A 26,139-nucleotide genomic window follows, 5' to 3' on the forward strand; every position below is an offset into this window, starting at 1 on the left:
GGAGCTCTAGCTTAATTCTTAAGCAGCGCTGAGAAGGAAACCCACAAAAACAATGACTGAAATACTGAAGCGACTCCAACAGTTGGCGCATTAAGTGGAGCAACTTAATAGATGGACACCAGGACACCAAGAGTGAACCGAGTTGGCATGAGAGACTCCACTCCCTTTGTACCCTCCCTTAGGATTGCCATGAGAAAGTAAGTTGTGCTCTTGTGAAGTACTATAATGATGCAGTTATACTGTGTATGTCACAGAAAGTGACCCTGTATGCTGCTCTTGTGTACACAGAGAGGGATAGACCTTTATGTTGAACAACCAAAGACATGCAGCTTGGGTGAATTGTAAACTCTAAATTGCCCAAAGGCGAAGGTGAATGGCAGGATGACCACGTTGTCTGCCTTTGTGTGTTAGTCTTACAATCGACTGGCGACCTGTTTAAGGTGTACAGCAGGATTAGGACTCATTGTAGAAATATCTTGAATCTCGAGTGTTGTTTCCTGAGAATTAAAACACCACTTACTTGGTATAAGCACTATTTTTGGATACACTAAAACATTTCCTCTCACCCTATCCACTTGAATATTTCACCCCATTCAATTTCCTTGTGCCCATCTGGAATAGAAGCACACTCAGTGAGGACATCAGAAAGCTTTGCAGCAGCCTCAGTTTGAACACATGCTCATTCAACATGACATGCTGCCTCTTCACAAATCAAGCCTGAAATATTCCCCTGTGTTGACCTGCTCAGTTCATTCACCTGCGTCACTGAAGTCTAAGACAAGATGCTGATTGATTGCTTTCAGCAGGGGAGCAGTGATGAAAATATCTACAGTCTAGTCAAGGAAAGAAAAAGAACAAACACAGAGGCTCAATAGGCTTTGAAGTGTGCGTTTGGTTCAAAATGTGAATTTGTCCGACCTCTGTTTACCTGTGGAATAAACAACTTCCTGCGGTTTATGTGTTCGACAACTTATTATAGGAACATACAGATATAAGTCTACAGTGTTTGTTTATGTTCTCCTTTTACTAGTTAAGATGGTGGGGGAATCTGATTAAATGCATCTCCACAAAACAATCATTTGCTATGAGTAAGATTTGAATCTACTGGGCAAAGTGTGGCTCCTTCACGTATCACAAAACATTAGACCCAACCCAAAGAAAGACCTGAGGATAGGTAGACTCAATAGTAAGTGAGGTCAGCCCACACAAATCCAAACACCAACTCAATTAACCAACAAACAGCCAATCTTTTAAATTGATCCTCATGGTGGAAAAAAAATCAGGTATACAAACAAGGTTAACAAACAAGGAAGACAAATCGACACACAGAACAGAGGCTCATGGCAACAGCATAAATCCCAACTCTATGAGACTTATAGAGTAGATGGTAGATGTGCCTTGGTCTCCATGACGTAGCAATGCACTGATTGGCTCAATTATTGCATCATAACAAAGACAGAGGCTTAGTGTGAACAACAATGGAGTACCAAAACTAGATTGCAGAGAATAGCCAGGCAATTAGTGGTCGGAGGACTTAACTGTCCATACATTTGTATTGTTATTGTTGTTTGTATTTGGTGGGCTGGCTGCACACCAGGAGAACGATTCCTGTTTTCCAAACCGATACAAACCAGTTTACGTAGGGCAGGCAGAACACACTTCTGCCATGACTTGTTTCAATAATGATTGGAGCCTTTTCGACTCATAATGGTCTAACATCTCCCACTCACTTATAACAGCTTTAAGCAGACATATAGCATAGCAGCAACAAGAAAAAAATCACTGAAAATCACTCAGAAATCAAAGCAATGCAAGAGACACATTCTATTCCACCACCAAAGACGTCAGGAAGCAGAGTGTGATTTACCCGAGCTAGTGCTTTTAAATAACATTTAGGTATGGTGTTTATAATGGTTCTTTTGTACTCTAAACTACTCAAATGCTTTCAGGTGCACACTAACACTCTACAGTTTGCATTAAGGTGATACTTTCAGCAAGACTGGGGAGTATAAAGGAGAGAGAAAATTCTGCAACCTTGCTGCGTGGATGCACTGCGTAGGTTTCCAGGGTCTTTTACTCAGGCTTCCAATAATATTGGTTAATTGCTAGATTTCTCTAGCTTTCTGAGTAGGCGAGGAAGACTTTGCAGCAGGGGTATATTGCTGCTGACAGAATACTGTGTTCTGATTCTCTCTCTTAATTCTCATTCCCTTCTCACAGGCGCATTTCTCTAGCAGATTCCCTAGAGAGAGGTTTCCCCAGAATCTACGTAAAAGGATTCCTTCCCACGCCATGGTCTAAGGAACATCTCATTTTCTTCCTCCCTCGCTTGCTCACGCACAAACACACACACTCCCTCTCACCCTTGCATTGTGTCCTCGTGTCTCCCTGTTCTCTCGCTCTCTCGCTCTCATGTTTTCTTTTTTCTCTCTCTCTCTCTCTCTCTCTCTCTCTGCACTTCTTAACTTCTCTGGGCTTCTCTTCTCTACCCGCCCCCTCCTCATATCTTATGGATCCTCCGTGGGAGGCAGCATCTCCCTCACACTGCAGGCGTGGGCCCTCACTCTGACAAATGACATGCCGGGCCCACCAGCTTTGCGTGGGGGGAGAGATGCTTTAAGTTAACAGAGAGGAATGGATCTGATTGGATGGTGCAACTTGTATCTTAGTGAGCAGTATTTCATCAGCACAGGCAGGAAGTGAGAAATACAGGGAGAGGCACAAAGAGGATCACATTTATGTGCGAAGGAATAAGAAATCCTTTCGTTTAACAATGAAATGTGACAATAAAACCTTACTGTAACAAAACAAATCTATGACATTTTAGCTTGTGTTTCTATATATACAGTATATATTCCATTCACCACTTACGAGTGCTCCCTGGCTAACTGCTGGGCCAAAGCAAATGCTGTAGGGTCTCGGTCCAGGGCTGTAACTGTGACTTCAGGGACCATAGTCATGATCGCTTTGGTATGACCACCACCACCAAATGTCATGTCCAGAAACATCTATATGCAGGGAAACAAGCACACAACACATTTCATTTACAATCTGATTTCACATATTTTATGACAGACATCATCATCATGTCTGAATATTAAATCAAGTCATTTAAATTGGTTTTCAGTGAAATGTGTCATAACTCAAACACGGTGCTCCCATCAGGCGTTTCTTATCAATCCCCAATGTATTGTAATCATGATTAGCTAATTCAATGCCAATCGGTTCCTGATTATACACAAATTTGTAAAAAAAACTGTGCCAGCTGGTCCCTATTGTGTGGCGTTCACATCTTCTCTCTTTGTGTCTATGTTGGTAGGTACTTTGGTTTCCCCCACCATCAAAAACATGTGCATTAGGTTAACTCATCCTGCCAATTCCTTTTACCGAGGCTCTAGGATGTAGACCTAGAGTTGGTCCCCAGACACTGCACTGAGGCAAGCCACTTCTCTTCCAAGATAGAATGGGTCTAAAAAATAAATTTGTACTTGTGACAATGCCACAAAAGGGTTGTTCTTCATCTAAGACCTTCAAAGCCAAAAGTCTCTGATGGTTTATTCATCCCGGAAGTAAGATGTCTAGGATGGGATGTTTAAGTGCAATCACTGAACTGGAAAATCAGGTTGGATATGTTTCTCCCTTCATCTATAAGGTTTCTTCAGTTTTTTACATTTTTTCTTAATATTTTCATTGAAGAAAGCATAACAATGAACAATTCGGCTATGAGACATTTTGTAGATTGTATTATACACAGAGGGGAAGAACAGGTGGGGAAAGGAACTGGTATCTCTTCCCACATGGGGGACACATCCCTCACTGGGGTAGTTCCACCCACTGTGGGATGCTGACGTAGGTGATCAATGGACTCCACCGTGTCGTTATCACCACCATGTGTGGGGTGTTGGTGGTGTGGGTCATGTGTGGGCAGCAGATAAGAATCCAACAACCTTTTGTGAGCAAGGTTTACTCGACCACTGGCACAGAAAGAAACAGTGCTTAGTTTGATGCACAGCAGGTTTGGGCAACATTTTGGAAAACACTAACTATGGGAGTTTTGCCATACAAACATTTAGATTTTGACCTCAAATATACTGAACTAGAGGGACTGACGAAGAAGCCAGAAAGGTTTATCAATGGGAGCAAGGCATTATGGCAACGTGCCACAGCAGAATGGAATGAAGCAGAACACAGAGTAAAATGCCATTGGAGAAAGGTTTTGCCAAGCCTGTTTTCAAAGAGGTAAGACTAGTAAATACTCTTGACAGATAGGGAATGGCTGACCACATACGTAAGGTTTGACTCGCACAATGGTGGTATCTCTGTCACAAGTATCCAAGTGTAAATGTATTGTGTATAGCAAGGACACAATCATGTTGTGAAATCTCCCAGCGAGTTGTGAACATCACCCCTGACCTGATCAATATCTGGATTATGTATCCAGGTAACAGAGTGCATGTTATTGCAAGGTGTAAAAGGGGCCTTTGTGTGTCGTAGTGTTGACCACTCTGGTCCACAGTGAAACTCACTGCAGCACAGTGGCACTGGTGAGCAAATGGAGAGCAAACACTATGACTATTAGATCCTAGTGGCTCAGCGTCTGCATTATTGTAGCGTTGCTGCTCAAGCTAAGCTGTGGCGGCCTGAGCCTCTGCCTGTCTGAGGGAGGACTGAAAACAAGTACAGTTTGACTCTGGCATTAGATTAAGCTGTAGTGTGTGATCCCTCAACTTTCTACGGGGCTAGAAAGAAAAATAAAATGTATTGAATTCATTCACTTATGTCATAATATAAAAATCACTTTAACTCTTATGGTTGATAGAAGTAAACTAGATTGCTCCATACATCAGACAGACATCAGGTACTGGTTTGCAGATCTAAGACTCAAAATAGTTTTTTGAGTGTGGGTTTAATTAATGCAAAAACATTTAGCACATAGATGACATCCCTAAACCGTTCTGCCTCAGCATCTGTACAGGTAACCAGGTTCACTTTGCTGTAGGCACATTTACACAGCGGCACACATCTCCTGCCCATGCATTGATATTTCCTTGCTGCCACTGCTACAAAAACCCAATCACTGCACTGAACAGTCTGATTATTAAAATAAATGGTGGACTATGTTTTACTTCTCTTTTTTTTTCTCTCTGTGTGTTATTATGCTCGGAGCAAATGGTAAAGAACAGATGTAAAATGACACAATAGGAAATGTCAGCTATTGCCCACAAAAACATTAAACATGTCGATCGATAGTGACGCTGATGGTGGGGTGTGTGCGTGCATGTGTGAGGGAAGAAGTGATCAATGGCAGTTCCCTCTCCTTTCCAGCGCACAGCAGCAGATGGGGAGGGGGTGTGGGCTAGCGGGATGAGTCACACGCATAATGAACTTGCCTGTTGTGCTATTCAATACAAAACAGGAAAAAGAAAACACAACAGAAACACAAACACTAAAGTAGGCAGGCTTTTATCAACATAAGCAAGTAGGAGACAAATTGGTCCTCTGCTGGTGTGTATCAAGCACTTGACACAACAATCGCAGATCAAATCTTACGAGAGCTGTGGCTACGCAGAACAATAGAAATGTCTATTTATCTGACGCTTGTGATGAAAAGGAAACCCGTCGGTGCTGTCCACTGCTGAAACCTTTGATTCTGTCATTATCACTGGATACTGACACTTCTTGAAGTGTTATCTGAGAGATGGATTCATAAGCTGCTGCCTGCTTTAGTTACATTTGAGATTTCTTAAAAATCACAGATTTGGAGACCTAACACACACATCTGAACATGTGGTGTTTTTTTTGCTACAGTAAACACAAAGACTATTTAACTCTATGTGGTTGAAGACAAGGTATAGCCCCTTCAAATTCACACTCACACCCCCCACACCCACACACTGAATAAACTTTAATTATGCACAAACAAATATTAACTATTGGAAGTTTTCATCATTTATAAAGCACAAACCCAGTGCCCTCGGCTTCCAAGTTAAAGGACCTGAATGATTCCCCTATTCAGAAGCCTGTTACTTCTGCCACCAGATGGACAAAACAACTCCTTGAAGGGTTTGGTGATAATAGGGTTGGCATTTGCGATGATCATTGACACCAAAGATGAAGTGAGTCATCCATGCTGATATTTCATACAGAGGGATGTCAGCGAGGCTCTCGCCAGGTCTACCTTGGCCAGATTATTAGGAGGCTCATGTCTCTCTAACTGCAGACACAATATACCCCATAATACCAAGAGTAAAGGTAATTACTGTAGTGTTTATTTTGCCCTCTATTTAGGGTGTGCAATGTCTGCCTTTCCCAGCAGAGGGAATAGGAGAGTTAGGAGTGGTCCAAGTGGTGCAGTCCAACAGTGCAGCTGCAAGGTACCAGGATGCAGGACACTTCAGCAGTCACCCGACAGCATTCTTAATGAGAGCTTTAGTTTCAAAAAGGGACAGGTTAAAACATCAGATTTTCATTTCTTTGCTGACGAAGAAGGGGTTAACAGCATCGTGAGAGATTCTGCACGGTACAGAAATTAAGGAGCTTTTTTGTTGCCATAGTAAGATTTTGTAGACATAACAAAAGTACAAATAACATATTGCAGCCATATGGAAAAAAGGGGCCTCATCTCAAGTCTTCTTATGGCTGAATTCATTAGGAAAAGGGGAACAGGAACCTGAGAGATGGCTGAGTACTCACCTAAATCCTACTTGTGACTCCCCAGCCCAGGTCAGTTACAGTGGGGGATCTAAAATGTCACTGAGGGGAGTTTTTACAGATCGTGTTACACTAACAGACAGACCATTAGGGAGACAGATACACAGGTACAGGATCGCTTTTCTTGTCGCGTCCGTTGCCATGGCAAGAGTGGAGGTACCCGGTTTGCATTTCTTTCTCTGTCACACAAAGTTCATGGTGTGATACAAGTACGCACAAATTTAGCAGTTTGTGCCATGTGAGGGTATGAATAGCTGAAGGTGTAGGTTGTGATTATGGGAATGACGGTAGTTTCATTAACTGCGTGGCTTTAAGAAGTGCAATGACTACGTAGCTCACACTTACATCACACAACTCACACTTAAAAACGGCTACTAAGCTGCAACCTGTATCAAGAAATCAAAATGACACCTCTTGAAAACAAAATTAAACTTGACCTTCATTTCCCAGATAATAGCGTCTCCTCTTCATACTTAATTCAAATGAATGTGATAGGTCTGTACGTTGGCCTTGGAGGCAGGAGATGGGGTGGGGTGGGGTGGGGGGGGAGGTGGAGGAAACAGATGGCCAGTGAGAGCAGACAAACTCAAAACGCATGAAAGCTACCCGCAATTACTCTGTCAAGAGATTATGTTGATGATCAGTGACGTCTGAGCCAACGACGCATCCACTCTTTTGTCTCGCCTAACAAAACTCAAAGTATATTACACATACTACCTGAGTGTTGTGCGGGGAGGCCTACACAGCTTCCTCAGCAAGTAGAAGTGAGCACGAGTACAAGAAGCTCAGTGAATGAGTGAGGAACAGAAGCAAGAAAATGTTGACAAAACCCTTTGCCAGAGGGCCCTTTGCAGCTGCCTCTCTGTATGTTAAGATAATCTCTCTTTTGTCAGTGGAATGCTGTAGAGTTACAACAAATACTTTCATTCCTCATCTATTCAATACTGTTTGCTATCTTTTGGCCTGAGTTTAAGTGAAGACATTCGGAGAGGTATTTGAGCTGGTTAAGACAGAACGTGCCTGCACATGTCAAAACAGACACTCATTTGCCTGAAAAACACATCGGATGAAATTTATAGGTCATTTCCAAAAAAATAAGCGGGAATCCTTGTAAAAAAACATGTTAAAGCACACAACAGTCAAGGCCAGCACTGTTTCAATGTCTGCCATTATGCCAGAGATTTAAGCCCTTAAGACTTAAGCCCTTATTTTAAGTGTCCCCCTAATACTAAGGGTGTTATGGGTGTTTCCTCAATTACATTCCAAACAGGAATTAACTGTGGGAAACACTGTGAAGGAAAAAGTGACCCAGCTGTTATAAAGCTTTGTAGGAGCTCACATGAGGATCATTAAATCTGGGTGTTATTCCAGTGTTATAATCCATGGATCATTCCTTCAGTTATCCTAGCAGATAAATATGTACTAATATAAACTGACCCTTGTTATCTATGGGCTGTTTTGTTATGAGAGGGTAAAAAAAAAAGATGTTGTTACACAATCTGTAATGTCTACCAACCTACAGGTCACATAAAAAGCCCCATGATTTGATATACAGTGGGACAGATGTGGTAGTGAATGGAACAACCTTAATGTTCAATGTCAGAGCACTTTGTTGATGTGTAGCAATGGGAGTGGGCTGTATCAAGGAGTTTACCAAACTCAATTAGTATGTTTACATTTGCTCAATACTCGGAGTATTCGTCCTTACTGCGATTCAAAGTGATGAAATGCTTCAAATCATAAGGATTCCCGAGTACCAGGCACGTCTGCCCATGGAGGAAATGCATGCGGAGTCGGCATTCTCCAAATAAAATGTTAACATGCCTAATAAATAGATTTTGCTTAATCTGGATCTGTTACTCAGAGTAAGCCCACTTCGACTTGTGCAAAGTTTTGAAGTGCGTATAAATGTACTCGATGATACAACTTCTAATATATCTGCAAATTCCTCATGTTTCCTTACCGAAAATGAAATGAAAAATAGATCCAGTTTATAATTTAATGACACAGAGAAAAGCGGACAAATCTTCCCAGATCACAGAAGCTACCAGCAGCAAATATTTTATAATAGGAGTTTACAGCAAGCTGCAACTGCAAATCAAGCAGCTTCCCCCGAGGAAGACTTCAGTCAGAAAAACAGGCTGAAGAGCCCCTGACTCATACAGACTGGTAGTAAATGTGTATATACTGCACAGCCATGTCCACAGAGACACTGAGTATATGCTGGAACAAGGGACTGTGCAGCTTTTGCTGAGTCCAGGGCTGATATTGAAAATTGAGGATTATTGAGTAATACTCCAAATCAAAGTTTTGATGTCTCTGAACAACACCATTGCCCACAACTAACAGGATGAACAGCAAAAAAAAGCGGCAGCAGGCCTGACAAGCCAACTGATCCCTTAGATACTTTAAACGCAATAAGAGGAATATACATTATTTTGCCTATCGGCTTTGTATGTTTAAGTGTAAGTTAACACACATAATTTGCTGTAAATTGCTCTGCATTGTGAAGGACTTTTTTGTCGCTGCTGGGCACAGGCTGAGACAAATTGGCTCCTTGACCTCCTTTTATGTACCACATCCTGGTCTCAAAGCAAACTATTCCTCGTCCACTTTCTAATAAACAAACAGCAGTTTCTCATGCGCATTTAATCTAATATGCAGTGGCTAAAACATGATTCCCACCAAAAAAGGCAGGAGACAGGAGACTCATTATATTGAAAGTATACCTGCCAGATAAGGGGACTATGGTGAGTTTGAGAATACGGTGCATCACATACATGTAGTGCTGCTTTCCTTGGACTTTTTCTCCTTCAGAAACTTAACTTAAGAAAACTGTTTTACAAGGTCTCAAGTACTGGCTTGACATTATTGAGTCTATTGGCTAGTGTTTTGTCTTTTCTGAATTGCTTGCAACCTGACACAGGCCACTGGTTCAGAGGTGTGTCTGCAGCTCAGAGCAGCAAAAGGCAGACGGCATATTGAAAAACCATCCAAACAATTTCAAGACGGCTAGCTACCCTGTTTCTCACAGCCACACCATATATAGCAAATTTCATGCACATCCAGGCTGTTACAATACATATATATATATATACACAGTATATACACAGAATAGGCATGGTTAAGTGTGTTTATGTTCCTCAAACTTCCTGGTGTCACCTCCCTTAAAGTTAAGAAAAGCACTTTGAAAGTGTATTCATAAGCCATGGAGATTAAGTAGTTTACTGTCAGATTTGTTGAGAACCTTGTAAAGAAATACCACTGAACAAATATATGACATCTGCTTAAACAGAAGCTAAATAATGAGCAGTAAATTACTCCTGCAGTCATTAAAAACCAGTTTCCAGTGTGGTGATCGTGTCCACAATCTCTACAGTACATTACTATACAATAAATATACTACAATGTTATTGATAGATAGTTAAAACCTGACAATTTTATGTCAACATATGGAATACACCTTTAGAGAATAATAGGGTGGAAACATGCTGAGTGAGGCAAAACTAGCAACACCATATCAAAACAAGTGGTGGTGCCATCAACTGAAATGGCAGCACATCAATGGAAACCATGAGTCTAGAAACTTCTTCACCTCATCACCCTTTAGGGTCACTTTGACTGAAGTAAGATACCAAACTGGAATCATCCATCCATCCATTTCCCACCAATAATCCAGGTTGCAGAGGCAGCATAGTATCCAAACTAGCCCAGATGTCCCTCTCCCGGATTTCATAGGCACTTGGGCATCCCAAGACATTCACTGGCCAGATGGAATACACTGTGTAATTCCTCCTCCGGTGTATTCTGCTCTGTCGCAGAAGATCCAGTACAACAACCCGGCAACAAACCCTCTTTCATGCATGATTCTTGAAGGTATTTCTCTCACCATCACATTCATACAATTGATGTCAACTTTCTCTTTGTCATACAGATTGTGTTACAATTATGATTTCTTTTTTTTTATCTAAGATGTGATTGTAAAAAGAGATCATTGTTCCTGTGCTCCTCTGCATGAAGCCCATATAAACCCATGTCAAGCATCACACCCACGCCCCGAGCCATGACACTGGCTCTTATATCAACGAGGTGCAGAAGAGATCCCATGAGGAACACGGATAGAAGGCACTTATATCTTCTCTGGAACTATCAACCAATAAATCAATACTTGTGTGGGCAATACAGCAACAATTAGTTTACCTACTGGTCTCTAGGTTGCTTACAAATGATGAATACAAGTTGATGAATTTGCTCTGCTTGATGCAGTATTGTGCATTTACTTTATCTGTCAAGGCTAAAACATGAACTGAAAGTACATATAGTAACATATATCAATTAGTTCTGGAGCTGGGGGAAGCCTCCCATTTAGCATCGATTAACCAAACCCCTTGGGGGTTGAAAGGTAAAGATCATTGAGTAAAATGTCAAACATTCTGATTAGTGAGTTTTCACTGCAAAAATCCAGGATGCAGTGAATCAGACCGTCTACACTGTAAGAAAATAACAACAGGGAGCAACAATGCGTGTTCAAAATGATGTGGGCAGACATTTTTATTTACCTTGCACACTCTAAACCTTGCAAATACAGTGATTTGCAGTGCATGGTAAAGCATTGTGGGGATCTGGTTTGGAGGCAATGAGTGACAGCTGGGAAAGAACTGATTGGACATTGAAAGAAATGGAAAAGGAAGCTTCTCTACTGTGTGCATGAGTCATCACTCGCCACCCCCACCCCACACCCAAACTGTCTGTTTTTGTCTTGCAGGTTGGAGATTTACTGGGCTATGTTTTCTCTGCTGGAAAGATTCATTTTGCACACAGGACTGAATGCAGACCTAATCAAGCAATGAAAAATTACCATCTGAAGTGTGGGCCCATTCATTACAACATATGACACATCAAAAAAAAAATCTGTGTGTTTGTTATAATAATGTCAAAAAGTCAGAGCATGCTGAGTTTGGCAAAACACTGAAATACATCTTTGACATATGATTTCTATACCCTAAGCTTCTCTGGCTAAATGAAACTATCTTGTCAATAGAGAGCACACACTCACACACACACACACACACACAGATACTTCTCTATACTCAGCACAGTAGCTCCAGCATATACCCATCCAGATATCACAGATCAACGCCTGGCTGCTGTCCTCTGGAGCTGTGGATGGAAGTCGCTAATGATAATGAAATTAATGTTTCCCACTGTCTAGCAGGTTAGTTTGGGGTTGGGAACAGGGGTGACAGGGGTGGCTGTGTGTGAAATCCTCTTCATTACTTTGTTTAGGCTTTTCAAAGCACGTTGATGCTTTTCAGCTGAGCTGGTATAAATGCAAGAGGAGGATATTTTGGCCGCATTTTAATTGACATTTTATTTAATGAGCTCTGACATAATTATTGTCTTGTATTAATTACAGACTAATGAGGTGAGCAATGACAAACTTATTACTGCAGTTTCAGCAGACACTTAGCATTACACTCCCACAAATCAAAAATGTGTAACCTCCTCAATTAAGAAGAGTTTAGCCATCGCTAGAATCTTAATCCGCAGTTTGACCAATACCACCAGAGGCAGGATCATTTTTGGAAACTAAAGTCTAGTTTCTTTCATAGCTCGACAGCCTTGGATATATGTTTTGCTCCTGAAAGTAATGGATAAGAAACACGAAATAGTTGAGAGTGCATTCAGTGGCCACTTCAACACTTCAGCATATTACCAATATTTATTAAACTGCCATATCAAACTAATTTGTGGCCAATGCAATCAGACGCAAAAACACCTCATGTCCTCGACCCTGACACAGAAACACAGGAGACAGACGGGGGATCCAGAACTACATTACACTTCTTACAAAACAGACTAACAAACTATTCCCAGATAGCTCGCTGCACTCTGACTTCTAGACATATTTATGAATATGTGTCAACAGTCTTCGGCCTTGTTCGGATAATATTGTGAGGCTGTGAATTGATAAGCAGTAAACACATATTTGAAAAGCACAGTTTGTACAGTCCCGTCCCATTGGTCTAAAATGAATCTGTGAAAAAATACAGTATACTGCATTTACAGTGTTCATTTATATGCAATGGCACAAAATAGTGGTGGATGGCTGACAGACTCCAAAGCCCCAGTATACTTCAAAACAAACAAAGAACAGGGTACATATTTTGATTTTGGAGTGGGGAAACGGAAATACAAAAAAACGAGCCGCTTCACGATTTTCACTTTGGAATAACAAAGTCGGGAAACAAAACATGAATCCTCTTTGTACACTGACAAAAGCATCAAACACACAAACACAAATTTGCAGCATTCTAGCAGTTCCACAAGAGTGAATTAAGTGTATTGTACTTCAAATTATTTTGTATGTAAATGTATTATATACTATTTTATTTTTGACCAGTGTCCACATTTTGAGTTCCACCTTGTGTGCTGTTTTCTTGGTTGAAAATAAACCTATGCATTTCATCTTTGATTTTTTTTTTAAATGTAGTTTGCTGTTTAAATTGCGTATCCTTGTGACCTTCATTCCCATTGGCTGTTCATTGAGACTCACTCGGGTTTCAGTCTCAGTGAGCACTGGCTGCTCAACCCTACGCAGGGCTGACACAGTCAAACATGTTTGGAAGAATTTCTTCAGGCCAAACGGTCTGAGTGGGCATTCTCCAGCCCTTTCACACTAGAAGATAATCTGTGCAAACAGTCAGACCCAAGTGACCAAACAATGGCTGTGTTCCGTCAGTGTCTCAGCCTGAGTAGACGTTTTAAAACAGAATACATTACTGGATCTTGAAATGATGCTAATGAAAGGGTCAAAGATCTGGTTAGCTTCAAAACCCTACTCCTGTTTTGAACTGAACATAGACTGGTCTAGTGACGTACATGAAGGTGGCACCAAATACATTCTTTCTGTAGTGAATTTTAAGAATGTGTGTGTGATGTACTATCTTAAAACACAAGATCATAGTAATGTCCCCTCTCACTTATTGCTCATGTAACTGACACATCAAGCTTTCTACTCTGAAGCTAGTTTTATGACAACATACTGTCAATCCCCTTGACTATATACTATAATTGCTCAAATCTAACAGGAAATATAGCTTCAAGATTGCAGGAAAAACCACTGAGTGTGGGAGAAATGCCAAAAGGCTATATCTTTGTTTTAATAAGAAACAGGAAATAAGGTCAAATATGATGCAGCGGATCTATTCAAAATGTCTACGCGCTTCATTGGCGCCTGCTCTGAAAGATTTCCCTCAAGTGTGACACTACTGTCAATACAGTGTGCAGGAAACAATGCAAACTATATATAGCCCAAGAGGAAACACAAGTGCAACTGAAAAGAGGGGTTGAAATCATCTAACTATATTCACCAAATGTAAAGAAGCATCAAGAAAGATTGCTTCCTCTCCCGAAGGTGAATTTCATGGTCGTAAAGGAAGACAAAAGAAGAACAGGGCCAAGTCCATTAGGGGCTGCAAAGAGGAGTCCAGCTAAATGAAGGCTGCATGGTGAAAACATTTTTTCCCCATTTTCATGGAGAAAAAGAGATCTAGAGGCATTTAAGGAGATGCTTCAAGTGGTCTGAAGACTGGGGGTTGACAATATGAGATAAAATAAAAGGAAGTAGGCATGGGGTGGAGTGGGGATGCCTGGGGGAGAGCTGAGAGGGCAGTGAAGAGAGGGCTATCCTTCCAAGTGCAGCGCCATGGACTGCTTCCTTTTGACTTGCCCGGGGCCCAATTATCACTGGCCCACCAATATTCGGAAGAGAACTGTTAAAAAGGGGCGGAGGTATACAGCACATAGTAGGTTACGCAGTGCACCACCAGAGAGCAGTTTAAACTAGATAGTGAACGTACTGTAGCCGAAACAACATGCCATCATGAACAAATGCAGCACATTATACAATAAACAGTGGATTCTATTAACATGAATACTGTAGAATTGTTTTTATCAAGTCAGTGTAGACGGGTGGCCAAACTAATATAAAAACAATCTGTGTTAGAAGTAGATGTCTTCACCGGTCTATTTGGTTCCAATGAAACAGACAACCGACTTAGAACTCTAGTCAGGCCGGGTCAAAATCATATTCTGTCAAATCATTTCAGGTCAGGCCCTGCAATATTTCCCCAAGTCTCAGGTCTGTGTGTGTCAATATGTCTTAGCTTAGTGGATCCAAGCAGACTCAATAGCAGCTCTGATCTTCACAGAGAGCGTGAACTGAAGTGCAGGGATAATAAGGAACTATATAGCAAAGCTGCATCTTTATTGTAGTGCATCATACTCCTACCAGTGTTCTCTGTTTAGGCCTGACTTGGACAACTGTATTTTGGATCAGATCGCATTTGACGTGGCATCATCCCGGGGTTAATGCACAGACACCTTCGAAACCCATTGATCCAACACAACTTGGCATAGACACAATTCATAGTAGTAAACAGAGAAGTGAAGCTGGAGGTCGTTGACTCCCTGAGTAAAGCCAAAACAGTTGCCCTAACATGTGATGTCTGGACATCTAGAGCCATTCAATCATATGTGATGATAACCTCTCACTACATCTCTGAAGAGTAGTAATTGGAAAGTCATAGCAGATGTATCATTGCAGATTTGCTGGCGAGTGCATTTGGGGACGGGAGCATAACAGAGCAGATAATGTGTCTGACATGTCCATAGCTGCTCAGTATTATTATTCACGTTTACATTTTCATTATAGTTGTTTTAAAGCAGCAATGTGCAATATTTTCCACATAATAGAACCTATAAAAAGTACACATGCTTTCATAAGCCTTGATAATAATGGAGAGCCAATATTTGCTCTTAAATGTACATAGTTAAAATGCTCTTAATACAACAATAACACATTTATTATGTCTGTGTGTGTGTGCATGTTGTTAACTTTCCATTCCAAGATCCATTAAAAAATTACATTTATTTTTACATCTTTTCACATTTTGCATCATGATTCAATTGTTAAATCGTTATGAATCATAATCTTGATCGACTGTAAATCGTGTCTTGAGGTATTAGTCATTACCCGGCCCTTATATACACTCAGGTGTCAACCCAGCCAAGGAGAGAAATGATGGCCTGTTGAAAGAAAAGGCATGTTGACAGGTATCCTGCACCTGCCCTTTAATACAGCTCACATCCAGGCTATTTTTAATAGATAACAATAAGAACAAGACATGGGATGAAAGAGCCAATTCAGCCCCACCTACAAGCTAAATACGTACTATTGCCCTACATCAGTGTTCATTATATAAGTGTTTTAATCAGCAAACAGGCGGTGACACAGATACAATGCAAACAGAGGGTCCACTAAAACATATGAATTAATCAGTAATCACGAGGCCACTAATTGGGCCGCTGCCAAAAAAGAGTGCCTGTTTATTCCTGTTTGTTTCTTTCCACTTCTGTTGTTACAAGATGACAAGCTGGTTATCTTTGCTTTTCTGTTGAACCACTGGCCTGCTATGTTGTGCGTTTTGGTATCAGTCAGGTTGTTGGTCTTCTCTGAGTGTGTAGAGGACATCAAAATAAAAATATTATTATTGATCATTATATGCATCATTTGAGAAACATGTTATACTGCTGGTGGAATGAGTGACATCTGTTGAGTTACCTCAACCTGGAATTCAGAGGCCTTGTTACCACCGCTTGGTCACAAGAAAACAGTTTGAATTTATTGATTTAGATAAACCTTTGAAGTTGTACACATTATTTAATGAGTTGTGTTGACATAATAACATTGTTGTTGCTTGTAATCAACTGATATTGTTCAATATTGTTTGTAATTTCAACTCAAATTTCTCAAAACAAAATTCAAGTTGTAGTAACTTAATGAAATTAGCTTGATGACTTCATTTTTCTCCACCTTGAGTTCATGATAATGATGTGAGAGATCTTGGCTTTGTTGTTTCTAAAACTGGAGAGCACTTTTAAGGTGTCTTACAGATGTATTGATGATGTTGTTGTAGAGCTTCATTTGATCTCTCATTCAGCATCAGGTCCCATCATCAAAGACATTTTACAGTCCCGTTTAAGGAAGCACGATTGGGAGATTGATGAGTCTGTTGTGTCAGACATGGTGACAAAGCTTTGTGATGTCAACCCCTTTAACTCCACACTGAGAAGTGGCAGTCCACTTTCTTCTGCCTACAAGGGAGAGGCATAATTTAAGGAGAAATTTGCTGTGGTGGAACAAGTGGAGCATGTGCTCAGTAGGAAAGAAGATAGAAGCTTCCAATATGCCCCAGTTTCACATTTTGAGACAGAAGGAGATCCAGGATTTGATCTTGCATGACAGAGAAGCTCAAAGTAATCTGTAAATCTGCGTGGAAAACACCATTTCTGACCTTGTCCTTTCAGAATCGATTTTAAGTTAAATATACGAGTCAACTTTATTGTCGAGAATTTTGTACTGACCATACTTACTATAGTAATCATCTGGTGTGTGCATCAAACTCATGTAATCAAGAATGTTGAAGAATTGGTTGCTAAAATGTATTATTTTCACTCCAGAAGGTGAATATCTCAGGCAAATAACCCTAAAAATACCTGGATCTGGATCCAGATCCAGATATTTTTAACATTCCCCAGGAGGACATTCCCCTTCTACTATTACAATGTCAAGCCAATCCCAGTTATACACGCGGACAGACACACACACACACACGTATAAAGAAATGTAGACACACACAGAGCCCTTTACTACACCCTCTCCCCTCCGGGGGCAAAAGTAAAAGCATGTTTTCAATCTTCTGATTGACTGCAACCATGACAGGAATTCATAAGCTACTGGCAACCTAACTTTGTTCCACCTATGCTCTGCTCTCTGCCACATTTGCACGAGAGCACAAGTGACACAGTTGATCCAGGGCTGCTTCTGGGCTTCAGCTTTAGGTTCCCAGATTTTAAATGGGTCAGAATCCAAATGTATGTGCAGGTGGAGTAAAATTAAGAGAGCAGGCCAGAGAGAAGAGCCTCAGCGGTACAAGTATGCACTGGAGCACTGGACTTGATGAATCAACCTTACACAGTCCAACCTTGCGTAAATCAATCAGAATAGTCATGGTTGGTTCTCTACGTTATTCTGACCCCATGTCTAACCTTACACCTCAATGCCGTGTGTAATCCCACCCTACAGTCCCATACACAGCAAAGGGTAGTTGCTGAGATCTGGCTCGTTACCAAATGCTTCGGTTGATTGGAATTGCAGCTGACATTTTTACACATCTAACAGGCTGTTAAACACTCCTAACCAGATACAAAATGAGATGACAAAGACTGTCATCCAGACAGTAGACCACAATCTGCATCAGAATGACGGATCTGATCAGGGGACAAGGAAGATTCATTGTGGAAGCATTTAACCTGAAATACTGGTTTCAAGATACAAAGCTATGAATCTGCGAAGACATGGGAAAAGGATATACTGTACAGCAACAGTGAACCCGAGCAGGGACACCAGATAGAAGCAGTCTAGGAACAGTGAGAGGGGAGAAGGAACGCTCCTGTGCTTGGTTCAGGTCAGCGGTATGGAGCCATGTCCAACAGACACACTCTATACTGCTGCATTACTCTGCGAGTTAGCGCGGAGTGGGATGACTCCTGCTGAGAACAAGAGCACTTTATCTGGTTGATGTTGGGAAAATAGAAAATAATGGGAAACCGATAAGGTCATTAAAAGTAACATTTATCAGAAATAATGCGACAGTGGTTTTTGTAAGACCAGATCATGCAGCAGAATATGTGCTGAGGAAGATCACTGAGAGAGCCAACATCCACCTGTTCTGACCCAAGCATGACACGTGGATCTGTCTGTCCTCCTCATATCTGTCTGTCAGAGATGAGAGAAGTTTGTGTATTATTAATATTACTATTATTATACTAAAAATAACCGAAGTGTCTCAATTTTGTGGCAAAAAATATGATTTCAACATATTTTGTTCTCAATAAAAAGAATTGGAAATACCATTGATGAATTCTAAATGACAGTCAAATGCCATTGAGAGAATTGCTAATTTCACATTAAAATATTCAGGATAACTAGATTTAAAGAAAGTCTTGGCTTGAGGTTTGCAGCCATAGTGATCCATTCAACCCCTAACCCATCACTTCGGACCCCAACACTAAGACAACAATGGACAGAACAGATGGACAGTATGGGCATCCTTCCACCTATAAGTGATCACTGTACACAGTAGTCGGTGCATGCTGCTAAATAGTCCAATGGCTGTAGCAATGTAAGAAGCCCTCAGTAGGCCACAGAGATAATGCGGTTTTTGAGCCTCACACAAACACCAATTGAAGATGTGTTGCATGAATGAGTCATCTTAATCCAGCTGTCCACAGGGCTTGTATCTGATTAGCATACCCACGCTCAGACACCAGGAACCAATGTAAATATTGCAATAAAGCCCGTTGTAATAGTATCAACTCTTCCTCTTGGACAGGAACAAGTTTATTTTTTCAGACTTCAGCGATATTAGATGCATCCTAATATATATTCATGCAATTGTAATAGTTATTAAATATATCTGCATGGTAATTTATGTTGTAGCCACAGTCTTTCCTCCTATTTACTCCAATGCCATGCACTTTCATTTACTATTACATGCATCACAAGCATTTCTTTCTCCGTGTCTCTGTCTCTCAGATATACACACATACTTCCAAACACTGGCTATTGCTTTCAAATCACAAAAGAGATGATGCTCTGTTGAGTCTGCACAACAATCAAGTATTTTAATGCAGGATTTAAGAAAGAAAAAGCTACGTAAAACCTGCCTTAAGTGCATAAAATTACTGTGCGCAAAGTAATGAACCACAAATCTAAATCTAAAAAAAAGTTGGTATACTGTGTAAAATGCAATCAAACAAACAGGAAGTATACTGATTTGAAAAATGTTCTTTTACCTAAACAGAACAAATGAATGTTTTAACTGATGTACAATTTTGTAAAGCAGTGATCGGTAATATTCATGGACCTAGGTGGGACAGAATTGATGAATACTTTCACACATTGTGGTGTCGCTTTTCTCATCAGCTTCAGTTGCAGCAAACTTTGCCTCTTTCCTCCAACTTTGGTGTTTCTGCCACGTTGTGTTGAATCACCATGAAATAGATTGCAGAATTTAGCATAGCTTAGCACAAGGTCAGGTGCCACCTTTTACTACTTTGTGGAACAAACTCTTACATGATTTCTTTTCCAAATCAAGCATTTGGATATACACGATTAATCAGCTCTAGTAGAGCTTAATTATACGAAGATATAGTATTTTTGCCTCACGGGACAACCTACTATAAGATAGGCAACATATAGACCTCTGCAAGCAATGTAGCAAAGTTGACAAAAACATAGTAAATACAGTTTGGAGGTACTGTAGGTAAGAAGGTTTACTCTGCCGATGTGCTCACCATCTGTTCAGGTAGGCATAGGAAATGCTATTTCTTTAAGATGTTATTGAAGTGAACCTGAAGCTGAATACTGTGTAAGATGAAAGGAAGTAAAAAAAAAAACCTACAGGACAATGTGGTGAAGCACCCACAAGGGGGGTTGTCTGCTCAGCAAGGCTGAACGATTTGGTGCTCTGTAGACTGAAGCACCCCATTTGGCTAATGAAGTCCTGGACTGTCTTCACACCACACCCCCAGCACTCCACTATGAAATGTTCTACTCATGAAAGTAATGAAGCAGGGAGGGAGAAAGACTCTTCTGGCCACTGATAACCTCAGACTAAACTTGCAACCTTACGAGACAAGGGCCTAATATCTGGCCGTCAATCAGCCCCAGCATCCCTGGCTGGAGTGTTTAATTACAAGGATCAATTATTTACCAGCCTCCTCTTTCACTACTCAGTGCTCCCAAAAAAGGAGTGTAAAAAACAGTGTCAAGACCCAGAAGGAATTGTGACGGCAAAGTGACTACAGAGAAAACCGCACATTTCTTCTCCCAGATAGTTTACATTACTTAATGCTTTACATATTACAGACGAGTTGCAATTTAAAGACCTGCTAAACACATTCAGTGTTCATTGTCAAAAAGAAAATGTGTTAATGCATGTGTACCATCCATTCTACAATAAACACATCACATTTTGAACATACACTGCCTACAGCTGTGGGTGTAACTTTGTAAATAGTTGTGAAACTAAATAAGAGCATTTTAGCTCACTAAATCACGATCCAACAACACAGTCCACCAGCAACTTCAACAATGAATGTTAAATTAAGCCTTTATTATGATAAATACTATTAATTCAAAGAAAATGAAAATCTCTTATAATTAATAGCAAAGCCAGTCAGGGCAATAAATACAGTAAATACTCATATCTAAAATCAGGAGTCTTCACTCTTACAGGGCACGTGTCCTGTAAGAGTGTTCTCTTTATGATTCAACTACTGGAACTGCCTCTATTCCAGATTTATCCAAAAAGCCTATTCTAGCCTTCTGCTGGTGCAAACAGCAACTGCAAGGCTTTTAATTAATTCAAAGAGACAAGATCATGTTACCCCTTTGTCTCGCTTCACCTGGATGACGCTTGGAATATGCAGGGGATAAAGTTGGATAGAAAAAAAGGTTATTCAAGTGTATTTTAGATGTAGCGGTATGGTGTATGGTGGGCCAACAAAGCAGACATACAGTATATTAAATTGCATTATTACTTTTATTATCTATTACAACAGAAATTGATTGTGATTGTTTATTACCTGTAAATGCTTTTAGCCCAAGGGAGAAATGTGTTTCCTTCAAAGTGGCCCTGAATACAGATCTCATCTCAGATTCCCATCTGACATCTGATTGGTGCCATGAAGTTGATAAAAGCTTAGTGTGTACTGGATAAATTTGCACAAGCACTCATATTTTTTTTCCTCTCTAACAACCTCTGTTAAGCTGTGAATTTCCTCGCTATAAAAAATAGAATTTACAATAAAATGGAGTTCTACTACTACTTTCTCTTGTCACGCTACCGCATGCTTCTGTTCCCAATCACATCTCCATTTTGGAAAAAAACTTCTAAAGCAACAGCTGGCAGTGTGTTGTGTGATCATCTATCCATAGAATAAAGTGCCTCTTCATGTGTCCACAATACAGCTGACAAATAACTTCAATAACATGGTAGACCAAAGGGAATGGAAAAATACACCACTTAATTAAGTCTGTTCGACTCCTCGAAAGGCCTTAACAGCGTACAACACCTGTGTTTTGTGCATTTTTGCGGTATTTTGCTGCTAGTTTCCCATTGCCATCGTAAGTCGGCTCTGTGCACTTGCTCAAGTTCAAGTGAGCGTGTTTGATATTTGCTACAACATGACAGTCACGCTTGTTGTACTTGTTTAATGAACGCAGACTGGGTGTGAATGTTTGCTTGAGGTGAGCGTTTTAGCCTTTTAAGGCGCAGAAGCTTCTGTGTATTGTGCAAAAATACATCTTCTGCCCCACCAGCCTCAGCAAATAATACCAATCCAACTTGAAGAGAGCTCAGAAACCTTCAGTGTATTTCACATTACAGCAAACAATTATTATTGACCTAATCCTGCTTTAAAGGATTTACTGTATCTGGGATTCTTACAGTGCTCCAAAAGAACAAGTTTAAAGCCTAGGGTCTCATTAATTCCACAAGGGGGAGTGAGTTGAGACTGAGATGTAGGAGTAGGCAGCTCGTTACTCTTGCTACAGGACAACAGGGTTTTTCCCCTGGATTCTCAGCTGATGGCTCATTAATCTGTTCTGGAGGAGGTCCCCCACGCAAGCAAGCCTGTACCAGTGGAGGACTCCTCATGCTTTGTCCCTTTCACACAGAACACCACAGTTCTTCACTTAAGCATTAGTAACACGGAGGCAATGAGGGGGTGGAAGAGGAGGGGAAGGAACAAGAAGGACATCACAAAGTCCTTCCCCCATCTTTTCGCAGCAGGTGTTTCCTAGAATAAACAAAATCGCAGAAAAGGGGGCCGATAAGTAGCACAGTTGACCATGCGTAAACATCTGTAAGAAACAAACTCTTGTGGCTTTAGAGGGACCAATGCCTATTGGGTGAAAGTCTTCCTGCACAATCAAATGAGGCTAGTAAGCATTTTTCCCACACTTAAGTCCAGCCTATTGTCAGAACCTCACCTACATAGTGGCAGTGAGGAAATCCTATGAATACCACCAGTGGTAGTAGTTTAGTTTAGCTTGAGCAATTAGCTCTGCTTCCACTTTCCAGGAAACTCTTCAACTTGTAGGCTTTCTTGCAAACTAAGAATGGCTACTAATTTTCAAAACCTGCAGGAAATAAGAACTTGTTGGACAGTGTTGCCGTTGCCAGAGAACACTACAGACAGGCTACAGGAAAACATGTTAGGGTGCTGCGGGAGATAAGAAGCACAGGCCTCAGTACACACAGGCTGTTTTCACCCATCTGCCACAGATACACTAAGGACACAGACGTTCATTTTCAATTCACCGCCTATACTTGATTCGTCAGAGCTCAGTAAAGGAGCGATGACTTCAACTGGAGGAGACAGGAGGGCAGCTCGGCCGTACTGTGGTTAGCGCTGTGTGAATAACGTGATCATAGACCGTAGACTTTGAGACTCCAGTCAGCGCCTCCAATCTTAAAAAACCTGCAAGCCTCCCTTAAAGGACACAGATGCTTTGTCTGACTCTGCCCTTCTGACTACTGACAGAGGTTTGTTTATACCTTTGGAGAATGCCCACACAAGGGTGACAGAGAGGGAAAGGGGCAGTGTGTGTCTCTGCGTTTTAAACAGGGATATTATTACAAGCTGAATGGCAAGTTAATAATTTTATCAGAGGCCAATGCCCCCTGATTGACCCACGGGATGGGGGATTCCGCCACCTTCCGACTCTCTGAAAGGCATGTTGGGTGAAGCATAAAGCGGAACTAGCACTGGCAGCAATACGTGTCAGAGGTGTTTATTTGTCTGTCAGTTTACAACAACACTGCCAACGTCAAGGCCCAAACACCTATGGCCAGATTTACTAAGCGTATTGCAGGGCTTTTACAGGAAAACACTGTTTGTCCGTATTTACCCTTGTGACACACCGGGGATTTGCGCTCATAAGATGTGCGGGTTTGTGTTAATCCATGTGAAGCCGCAAAAAGAATGGGAGGAGAGAATGGAAACGTATGCATCTGCCTCACTAGGACTGATTCATTAGGCTGGTCACTATTGCGGCAACGGTAAGGCTATCATACATCATAAATACTGTTTTTGAAAAGCAGGTGTGTTGCGGCCCTAGATTGCATAGCAACTGTTGTCATTCTTAGGAGGAGAGTGTTTCTGAATAGAATATTGATGAATCTGCTGCCGCTTCTAATTTGTAATCTTTTGCATCGTCTAGCAAACATTTCTATTTCTTCTTTCAGTTTTTACATTTGATATGAATAGTCTTGGGGATGTTAATGAGAAAAAAGTCATCCTTTACAATTACTTATAACTCGACTTGAAGAAGCATGATGGAGCAGAACTAGAAGTCCAAGTTTCTTTGGCATAACATGGCAGCACCCATGAATAAAAAACAAATCCAATCAAATCATCAAATATCTATCTTAAACCTATTACGCATGAAACGCTTACTGTAGGCTCAGTATGTTCTGCTACCTATATGCACATTTACAACTGTGTGGGAGGTGGCAGAACATTGAAACGCTTCTTGTACACATATTGGTCTAATTTCAAGTACTACATTTAGACTGCCATTACCAACGAGATCAACTACGTATTGTTAAACACTGAATTACTTACCAGCCACTCAAATTATTCACTTGAGTGCCTTCAATGGGCATTTGTTTCATATCAACTGTAGGTTTTCCTCACTGTTACTGATTTGCCAGTGACACCATCACTTAACAACAACAAATGTGACTGGCTGGCTAAATGGCAGCTCTGTGAGAGAGCGGTGTCAGAAATACAGACCTCTGACTGAGAATGATAGAGCATCAGGCTGTTTTTACAGAGTAATAATCCAGCCACACGGTTGTTTAATATGAAGATTTGATGGCACCCTAATAAACCTCTGATTTCACTGTGGTTACAAAATGAATAAAAGTGTAAACAGTAGGTTACATGTGTTATAAATCATCACGGAAATTAATAAATGAATGACTGAACATCCACAGGAGAGCAAAATCTACATCATAAATACTGACGCTTCCTCAGGATGTCACATTAATGACAGTCTACAAAATGTACAAAAACAAAATCTATCAAACGGTTTTTAGTAGCATCTGATTGGCAAGCTGTCTTGGGACAGTTGGCAAATGGGCGGGCAGCGGAGGAGTTTAGAGGTGCTAAAGTTCAGGCAGGAGCGTTGCAGCACCCTGTGTCCTGCCAACAGCCTTACAGTGGCGCAATTCCTGACTAAGTTGTTGACCCGTGGCCCCCACCTATCTTGTCCATGCATTATATTGGGGGGGGGGGGCATTAATTCCCCTCCTGTGCTGCCTGCCACACCAGAAGGCTTTTGGCTCATCTGTCCTGATAGTACATCTATCTAATGAAAGCCAAGATACTGCCATGTCCAGTTCATGTGTGCGTACAAGAATTTGTTAAACGTGTGTGAATAGAAATTTGCCTTGGCAACAAACCACTCAGTAAAGAGAATAGAATAAGCACATACTGATTTCATTAGTTTCCTTCAAAGGTGCTGTGGTATCTATAATAAGGTAATAAAGGCAGTGCTTCGGGGGGACAATACTATTGTTAAATTCTGTAAATGTCCTTAAATGTTGTTGTAAAAAACAAATACCAAGCTAATGCGTGATATTTTGACCTGGACCTGAAAGCTAAATTGGGTTGCAAGCTGTTTGCCTGTAAAGTGGTGTAGCAGCAAAAGGGACATGTCAAATCAGCAAAGGAAACCTAAATTCTCTGCTTTAGAGCTGTGCTCTTCAAGACACGTCTGTGTGTTTGTTGGAGTCCAGACGCATGGGAGGTGGCGAGTGCACTGTGAAGTGTTTGTGTCTGTGACAGACGCAGAGCGGGGGGGCTAAAAAGAGACGCAGATCCACTAGAATCCATGAAAGATCAGATCAACACTCAACATTTATATTAGCTGAATGATCAACTGAGTTGGCTTAGAGATTAGATATATTGATTACTAACAAGCATGAACCAAATACAGTTTATCACCCAGATTTCATACTGAAATTTACCACTAGACTGACACAGGTCTGGATTTGTGCAGGCCAATGCGTTTCACGAATAGCTTCCCTGACATGCAAATGATAAAATACTAAAGTAACCCCCTTTTTCAGGGTTAACAAGTAAATAGGTACTCCCCACATCACATTCCATCAATAAGAGGTGCCACAAAGATGTGATCTTATACACTGAAAAGGTTGAGGATTCCTATCAAGATGTAAAGATAATTTCTCCAAATTCTACAAAAACATTTTTAAAAGTTACACCTAC

At 40.9% G+C, this 26,139-nt stretch overlaps 1 protein-coding gene across 1 annotated transcript in view; it reads right to left on the reverse strand.

The window, feature by feature from the left end:
- Window positions 1-26,139, reverse strand: part of mettl15 (methyltransferase 15, mitochondrial 12S rRNA N4-cytidine) — a 42,550-nt gene that overhangs the window by 13,619 nt on the left and 2,792 nt on the right. The window contains exon 3 of the mRNA XM_076155263.1: window positions 2,872-3,008. Coding sequence (XP_076011378.1) covers window positions 2,872-3,008 — 137 coding nt within the window. The remainder of the gene's footprint in view (window positions 1-2,871; window positions 3,009-26,139) is intronic.

Source organism: Genypterus blacodes, unplaced genomic scaffold (genome assembly GCF_046128005.1).
Source record: "Genypterus blacodes isolate CSIRO-AG114 ecotype Tasmania unplaced genomic scaffold, CSIRO-AGI_Gbla_v1 ptg000067l_1, whole genome shotgun sequence".
Classification (NCBI taxonomy): domain Eukaryota; kingdom Metazoa; phylum Chordata; class Actinopteri; order Ophidiiformes; family Ophidiidae; genus Genypterus; species Genypterus blacodes.